This window comes from Tribolium castaneum, chromosome 8 (assembly GCF_031307605.1).
Source record: "Tribolium castaneum strain GA2 chromosome 8, icTriCast1.1, whole genome shotgun sequence".
Lineage (NCBI taxonomy): Eukaryota > Metazoa > Arthropoda > Insecta > Coleoptera > Tenebrionidae > Tribolium > Tribolium castaneum.
Window position 1 is genome coordinate 8,375,794 of NC_087401.1, and position 9,519 is coordinate 8,385,312.

A 9,519-nucleotide genomic window follows, 5' to 3' on the forward strand; every position below is an offset into this window, starting at 1 on the left:
TGATTGATTTTTATTGTTACGCCACTGTACGGACTACGGAGGACTATAAACTAGGAGACGAAACGAGATACAAAATCGCAGGATTTTCTGAACCCAAAAAAATCGTACGGCGGAGAAATTATGAGGGCGCTTCGAGCGATATACTGTCTAGGCGACAAGTCATTTTAAATTCGAATTAGACTCCACAAGGCTTAAAATTGCTTTAAATCTGTTACAAAACTGTCTTAAACAGGAGAAAAATCGGGGAATCTGGCAGTGTCGAAGAATAAAATAATTTAAGTCCCACCAATTCACTAATTACTTGGAAAAAATGCAGAAATGTTGAGCTTTGCACTCTTAACAAAATGAGAACAACTGACGACTAAAATTTATAGGAAGAAATTTGTAGAGAATTAAATATGCTTTAAAAAAGCATGGCTAACTTACATCAAATGTCGCTGCGCTGTAACAAAACTTCCATTTCGCTTGTTGGATATTCTCCTAACCTAAAAAAATCTCCTTACGTGACACCATCTGTTTATACATTGACGGACCAATCACGAAATTGATTTTCATAAATCATTCTGCTATTTTTTTTAAACAAACAATTTTTCGCATGGTTCTAATTAAGGTACTGGATGCTGTCATGACTGAATCACTGAATGGGTTAAATTCATTGTAAATCCATAAAACATTTCTTCCAAAAAGTGTTCACAGTTGAATTTAAGTTGTACTTCTAATGTCAAGTGACAAATAAAATTGTCAAAATTTCAAATCCAGATTTAAAACTTGCCATGAAAACACGTTTGAAATTGGATACCAAAACAGTTTTCAAATCAAATGAGAAACCTTCATGAGAAGACAGGCTGCAGGAATAGTTTTAACTCAGAAGAAAAATCAAATGCGATCTTTCACTAATATAAACTGGTTTTTATTACAAAATACAAAAACAAATCAAAAATAGGCTAAACCATAGTTAAACTTTGTTGTAGATGACTTTCTTGTAAATACAGTTGTCTTTAAATTAAAAAATGCAAATCAACATTTCACCACATGCAGTACTTCGATTTGTATCAACAGGACGGCCGAAAGAAAAACGTTAGTAAGTTTTCTGGTCGCTTCAAATTATGTCAGATTTCTGCAAAGGCCTAAAGTTTGGTCTAAAATTAAAAAACTCTCTTTCTTATTATTTATATATTTTTTGTAAGCCTTGTAACTCCTTCAAAGTTGTAATTTATAGACTTTTGCCTTAATGTAAGAAAACATGAACATTCAACCAATGATATTTACTTTTGTTCAAATTTAGGGTTTGGAAATTGTTGTTTTCAATAGTGTTTCATCACATCCCTGGTTTCATTACTAAAAGCCACGTTCCAAGTTTCAAGTGAAGTGCTCAATTAATTCGAAAATTATATTAAAATAACGTTCCACATAAGTGCAAATCTTCACAATTCATTTTTGAGAAGATGAAAATTAGGCCAAAACAATTTTCATTCTGGTAATTAACGGTCAAGTGAATCAAAATCCATTTAAGAAAAATATTTTCCAACAAGGTATTATCTCAAAGCAATGTGCATCTTAAAACACGGAATAATTATTTGCCCTCTCCATGTTTTTTCGATTTTTGTGTTCCTACCTTAAACACTTCTTGTTTTTTCATATTCAGATAGGTATTCACTCTAATAAATTGTGAAATTGTACTGCCTATTCACTTCTGTTTGTAATTTTCTGACAAAATTTGATTGTCATTGTAAAATGTCACTTAAAAATTAAATTTTTTGTGGATTGTAATTGGTCACATATTTTCTGGGTTTTGTCTTAGTTTGCATTTTCCTCAACAGATAAAGTTGGCTAAGGAAAAAAAAATTTTTTTTGTAGTGCATAAATAATTTATAACAGCTAAGTTTGAGAGAAAATGCGAGTTAGCGTTTTTACAGTTTTGAAACAGCTAATATCTGCATGTATATCCCATTTCTTTTAATAGTAGAAATTTTTGACAGCACGTTTGAATTTTGTGGAGTGAAATAAAGCACACATTGAGGGTTTTTGTATAAGCAAAGAAATGCTAAAAAACCCTCCAGAAACTCCAAAAAATGCAAATGCGTTGTTGCAAAATTCTACATTGAACTGAAATGTAATATATCTTGTTGATTGCTGTGTGGTATTCGTTATACAAATACAGAAATTTTTTTAAATTCATTACTTTAAAAACTCAGACGGCAATGAAACAAGGGCGACATCTAGGGCCGACGTTAACGGAACTATCAACTATGGGAACATTTTATTTCCTAACCTTTTGACATCCGTTGTCTATCGTTCGAAATGCTGTATATTTGGTTGCCTATACCACAATCTTATTATTATTGGAGTTCAAGGGGTTAGTTTCATTATTAGTATATGATTTTAATTAAATATATTGATAACCGGTCAACGGAAAAATAAGTAATTTAAATTAAGACTATTGTTTTATTTTTTATGTGTTGTACACACCAAAGTCCAGAAATCACGCTATAAGCCGATAAGAAATCTCAAATCCTATAATTGTTCCACGTGCACACGTTCCACGTAAACGGTTGTTTGCACAAACCCGATAATTAAATTTACACAACACAGAATACAGGTTTTACAATGGGCTTGCAAATCAACTAAATTAGATTTACGACTACTAAATAGTTTAGCGTTTTACACATTTTGCCCAAATTTTACGATTAGAATAGTTTTTCTTCTTAATAAAAGTTTTAAAAAGAAGTGAAATTTCTCTAAAGACCCTGCACCCCAAAATTAGGTTTTGAAAAAAACAATACCAAACATGATTAGACCGTCAGAAACGTCACGTTTTTGGTACCTATATTTTCCAAAATATTAGTAAAACAAATAAAAAAAAATCTTCCATCAAAGTTATATATTCATCATTAATAAAAACATTTCTGAAATACAGGAAAAAAATTACCCTAACAAAGTTTTAAAAAAACAAAACTAGGGAATTAATGTTATATCATCAAAGTTCTCGCTATTCTGTAAGTAACCAATTGACACCTGTCCATTTTCATCCATGTTAGTCCCCATTAGAACCCAACGTGTTGCGGGACTTCTGATTATATTTTTATTTTTAAGTACTTTTAAGTTCCCTCTGTCCTTTATGCTAAGCACGGCTTTTTTGTTGCTTTCCTTATACTTAATTTCCCAAATCACTACAAAATCATCTTTAATAAAAACAAAATCCAACATTACGAGGATAAATTGAAAAGTCTCCGGCCTAGCCTAGATAGGATGCAAATTTGGCAGATTTTATTATGGCATTATATTCTTTCATATTTTATTAGTCGTGCCTTGGAATATCAAAAACATCGGTCAAATAATAATTATTTGCCAGTTGTTTGAATTCGATGTAGTTTGGTGTTTGTGCGCAATGGAGCAAACTGAGATTCGTGCAGTGATCAAATATTTTTTTATTAAAGGGCTATCCTCAAAGGATATAAAATCTGAACTGGACAATACATTGGGCGACTCTTCTCCTTCTTACACGACAATTAAAACTTGGGTCGCGGACTTTAAACGTGGTCGTAAAAGCACGGAAGATGCACCACGTTCAGGACGACCAAAAACCGCTACGTGCAAAGAAATTGTAGAAAAAGTCCATAAAATTGTCTTGAATGATCGCCGGTCAAAATTGGTAGAGATAGCAGAAGCTGTGGGCATTTCAACGGAGCGGGTACATTACATCCTAACTGAAGTGTTGGATATGAGAAAGTTATCTGCGCGATGGGTGCCGCGACTGCTCACACCAGAGCAAAAATTGATTAGAAAAATGATTTCTGAGGAGTGTTTGGCCCGCTTACAACACAATCCGGTGGATTTTTTACGAAGATTTATAACTGTAGATGAGACGTGGATTCACCATTATTCACCCGAAACCAAACAGCAGTCTAAACAATGGACTGCAAAGGGGGAACCCGTTCCGAAGAAAGCGAAAACACTTCGGTCGGCCGGAAAAGTCAGTATTGGGATGCTAAGGGTATTCTTTTCATAGATTATTTGGAAAAAGGAAAAACAATCAACGGCCCATATTATGCTTCCCTGCTGGACCAGCTAAAACAAAAAATCCAAGAAAAACGCCCTAGCTAGGCCGGAGACTTTTCAATTTATCCTCGTATTTTAACTTCTACCCTAAGACTTTCGAAATCAAACAAAAGTTCAGCACAGTCTTTAAATCTCAAATTATCGACCAGAATTTTTATTATGCAACGTATGTTCGCTTCGTTTTTTTTACTCCATCCTGCTGCATATTTTTGGTGAACAACTTCAAGATTCACATGAAATTCTTTGAAATCGTCATAATCACAGTTCATCTTAAAGATTTTCAGAAGGAATTCTTTGCACTTGTCAATATATGTAGTATCACCATCAAATATTTGAATGGTAAAGTCTGTTAACTTATCCTTGATTTGCTTTTTGATTTGGTCGTTGGGTATTACCAGCAGTCCAGGCTTCTTCTTTACAAATGACAAATAGCCTTGCTCGAGAATAAATGAGAACAAGAGTTCAGGACGTGCATAATCGACATTCTGAGGATCAGTTCCTCCTATTATGTTTACCAAATCCAGAACATCTTCTAGTGTTAAGCACTTGACTGTTTTAATTTCTATGGGACAATCCAACAGTAATTTTGTTTGAAATATCTTCATAATTTCAGGGAATCTAAAAGCCTCTTTGAGACCTACTATATATCCGGTGTCTTGCCATTCATAAGTGAAATCATCGCTATTAGTTTTGCTAGCATATTCCAGCACAGACCATATGTTGTATATCTTTACTCCACGAACTGTACAATAACCGTTGAATTTTTTTTCTGCTTCAGCAATTCGCTGATCATCAAATTGATATGTCCTCCTTAACAAGTTCCGAATTTCCCTAGTTGTCAGGCCATAGTAAGGAACAAAGGAGTGATTTTCCAGAAATCTGAAAGGCTTTACGTTCGAACCCGAAAGGCCTATTCCGGCGATGTGGGAAATTCCGGTGATAAATGCGTACTCTACCCAATTTTCCCCAATATTCTCTTTAACAGTAGCTTGGATTATACCTAAACAAAACTGTATGACCGTCGCTAGTTCATCTTTTGCCTTTATATTCAATATTGCTTGCATGATAACCGAATCGTACTCGTCGATAAGTAGTACTACTTTTTTGTTAAAGTTCTCAAAGACATAACGGACTAAAGTTTTCAAACCGTCAGATATCGACTTTCCATCCTTTGCTCTCCTTTCATCCCAGTCGTCGTTCAACCATTTGGCATATATATTTTTGTCCCATTGACTTAATGCTTCTTCCGATATTAAATAGTTATGGCTCTTGAAGGCTTCACTTAAAATCCCACTACAGAATGCAACTGCGTTAGAAAAACTTTCGATTGGCAGGTCACATTTGAATGAAATGTGTAATGTGGGATATTTTTCAAAATGTTTGTTCATCAAATCTGGATTCCTGGTTATTTCTAACTGATGCTCTTCAAACCGCTTATAATTAGCTGTTTCTTTTACTTTTATTTGGAATGTTTCCTCTGATGGCGTCTTATAGTCTTCTGTTAGCACTTGCAACTCAAAAAAAGCCTTCATCATTACAGTTTTTCCGAAACGGCGTGGAGCTGTCAGCAGCACTCGGCTGCGACCACATTTAAAGAAAACTTCTAACAGAGTGGTTTTATCGATGTAATACGACTCATCCCTTGTCCCCAGAAGACTACAGAAGTCCGATGTACCGAGCATCTTGTCTGGTTTTCCAGACGGTGGCTGTGAATTGAAAAAGGTTAATGAACAATAGTAACAAGTGATTAATAATTGTTCTGGTCAGATCGTCTATGTGTGGCAATTGTCACAAAAAATATATCTCTCAAATAACATTACAAAACAATGACAGATGACAGCTGTCAGTGTTAGGGCCAAAAATTCACACGTTAAACTGAGCTTGCAAAGTAAATTAATTCTTGAACGTTTGCATACAATTATCATGATTTGCAATGTCATTTTTATCAAAAACTCTTAAATGCAAAAATAAGACAACATTTAGACAGTTGACAGCAAACCATATGAACTTATCACGCAACCTACGTTCATGCTAGAAAGAGAAAACCACAGCATACCACGACCAGAACAATTATTGAACACTTGATATTTGTGAAAGAATAAATAGAATATTTCACTTATGTCGCTATCGGTAGATATACTGAGAAGATCTCCATCGTAGTCAGAATCTGCTAGTGCTGGATCCATTGATTCTGCACAGATAAAATAAATTTCATTATCCCAGAAACTCATAAACTGATCCATTCTTATTATATTCTTAGTTATGTAAATCAAGAGCAAATAAATATATCTCTTACATTTTTCTCGCAAACGATTGATACTGAAGAATTTATTATTGTAATGTTATTGATATACAGGGTTGTCTCAGTTAAGACTTTCGAGCCTGATATTTGTCCACGGATTTTTATGAAATTTAAAATGCACACATTTTAGAAGATAAAGATTAAAATCCAATTCATGCAACAACAACTCAAATCTTGAAAACGTAATTTTTACTTGCCTTTTGAAAATGTTAAGCCTTTTAAGACTTATATTAAAAAAATTATCGTCAGTGAAAAATGCTGTCAGAAAAAACTCGTTCGTGGAAGACGTTTGTTTTGCGAGAAAAATGAGAAATAAACTGTTAAAAACGTGGGTACAGATGCAAAAGCGTAGATCTCTATGAGACAAATGAGTACTACCATTGAATTTTGGTCAATCCTACTCGCAGAAACGTAACTGTCACGCAAGGGACATTTCACAATTATCTCTCACCCATACAAAGTTAAAAAACAATATTTTTGACTTACTTTTGGTACCGGATGCTTTAATTCTTTCAAAAAGAACTAAAAGACTGAACAACAACTGAAAAATTCTAGACACTTGAACATTCAGGACTTTGGAAATGTTTCGTACACTTCTGATTGGATTCTCTTCAAAAGCTTGAATTACAGCTCCAACCATTGCTTCGTTTCCAGTGACGTGTTTTGTCCTCACTTGATTTAGTTCAGGTACGCTTCCTGTATCTTCAAATTATTGACGATTCTTTGAACTTTAAATTTCATAAATAACATTTCACAAAAAGTCCAACGACACTATCCATAGGCGAATATTGATCCCTTTTTCAACAACACAGAAATTTCAGCCACTGTTGCTGGCTTTTAAGGTAATTTCGCAAAATTAAAACAATTTTACTTTTCTAACATTTTCAACAGTTTTTTCAGTGGTACACAAAATGCCGCATAGAAATGCTTCATCAATTGTTTCAAAAGGTGACTGCCCAAATTACTCTCAAAATTTGGATTAAGTTTTTAACAACAAAATTTAATTTTTTTTCTTGGATCAGCCGAGCGATTTGGTTAATTTATTGTGTAGCCATTTATTTTTCGAGGTTTAATTATCCAACGGTAATTTGGTTTAATTTTAAATAAAAGAAATGTATTAAAATTTCATTTTTAAACTTAAGGTAATTTTTTGCTCCTAATTGAAATACCATCTCCTGAAATATGTGCATTCTAAATTTCATAACAATCCGTTGACAAATAACTGAGATATTAAGCTCGAAAGTCTTAGCTGAGACACCCTGTATGTAAAAATAGAAAACATTTTTTGCCTTTTTGAAATTCATTTTCTAGATTTCAGTTTCAATAAATAGTAGATTATTGTTTTTTTTTACTTTTATAACTAAGCAGAAAGCATTTTCTTTAATGCATTTATCTTTTTAACTATTTTCCAAGGATAGGTACACCAGCAACATTCTAGCAACCAAATTGTCCATTAAATCACCCTTACATTTAAGAATTCTGTAAAATTTTTGTTATAAATAATAAACATGACCAATATCAAAGACAATAAAATTGTCGCAGAATATTACACACCATTAAGAACAAGACAACAATCTGACCTCCAGCAATTTAAAAATAGTTACAAATCTTTTACTTAAGATAAAAAACTAAATATTCCAAGAAATATCAATGAAGTAATGCAAATGAGAAATCGTAATTTTGCCACTGAATATCTCAGTTCTACCGTAAATAAAAAAGTAACAAAGACAGATTTTTGAAATCTAAAAGTATTTCCAGAAATTCCCTAAATATGGGACTAAATTCAGTTGGAATTAAGAGAAAAAGTAAAATAAAAAATAAGACAATATTCGATAATGTAGAACATAAAGCAGGTAGTAGTAAAAATATAAGTTTAGATAAAGTAGCAAACGAATTAATTAGTGAATCTTTAGAAACATTTAAGTCATAAGAAAAATGGAAAAAAGATTTAAAACCTATTATTACTGAAATAGACAAATTAGAAGATGGAACAAAAATAGTTGGTTTCAAACAAGAAGTTGTAGATAAATATATTGCAAGAAAAGCAGCAAATTTATTCCTTGAACAATTAATTATGACAGACTGTGAACTAGAATCCGCTAATAATAAAATAGATGAATTGGAACTACAATAATTATGATCCCAAGAAACTAGCAGAATTAAGAAACAAAACAGTAGTAATACCATCAAACATCGATGATGTAAAGAAAAGAACTCTGAAAATATTTGAAAGATATGCTAAAAATATGAGAGCAATAAATGAAAAAACTCAAAAATTGTAAAGTACTGTATTCAAAAATTTAAATAGATATATTCAATGAAGAATATCCAAATTTCCGAAAAAAGTCTCATTCAGCAAGTTAATAAATTAAAAATTATAATTTTCGTTCATATGTTTATTACCGTAATTGTAATTATTGTTTTCTTAATTTATTACTTCAACACTAATAAAAAAAGCGATTTATTTAACAATGTCCATGAATGTACCTATGATGATACTACTAATACGTGTCCATAAGATAATGTATCTGTAGAATTAGGTAAAAGGTATCTTTTATCATCTTTCCAACTTAGAGACTTTTTCGTTACTTCTTCAGTAAACATATCATACTTATGACTCCTGATCACTTTCTGTCTATGGAAGTATTCTTTTTAATTAAATAAGCAATTTTTGTAATCTTCAAAACTTATTTATATTTCCTTTCTTCCGATAAATGAGATTATTCACTTATTTCCTTCCAAGTATAAAAAAATAGCTACAGTCAAATACCTATTGTGTCGTTTGGACAACCTTTCTGGATTACATTATAAAACAACTTACATTACGAGTCAGCTTTAAGCAGATATTTTCTCGGCGATATTTAAAAACCTTTACAAAAACACAAATTCAGATAAGCAATTGCCTACCTGTGCCTAATTTTAGGTTAAGTACAAGTAATACAACACGTTTTACAACTTCCCAGTGATAACAGTATAATAAATATAATTATTCTAGTTATTAATTACTACCATGTTTTGGACGCGAACACAATGTTTTCCGTTTATGACATTGAAAAACGATACCAAATTTAAAAAAAACACGTTCGTGGGTCAGTATTCAGTTATTTGATTTACTTTAATTTTAGGCACAACCGTTGAAAATGGACAGAATGTCAGAC

At 32.3% G+C, this 9,519-nt stretch overlaps 1 protein-coding gene across 1 annotated transcript; it reads right to left on the reverse strand.

Moving 5' to 3' along the window:
* Positions 1–2,866: 2,866 nt before the first annotated feature.
* LOC103313468 (uncharacterized) lies at positions 2,867–6,239 on the reverse strand. The gene is made up of 2 exons (XM_008196799.3): positions 4,146–6,239; positions 2,867–3,170 (listed from the first exon to the last, which is right to left on the reverse strand). Exons 1-2 carry the CDS (start codon positions 5,739–5,741, stop codon positions 3,168–3,170), a joined length of 1,599 nt encoding a protein of 532 aa, XP_008195021.2. The 5' UTR covers positions 5,742–6,239; the 3' UTR covers positions 2,867–3,167.
* Between the last annotated feature and the right edge of the window lie 3,280 nt (positions 6,240–9,519).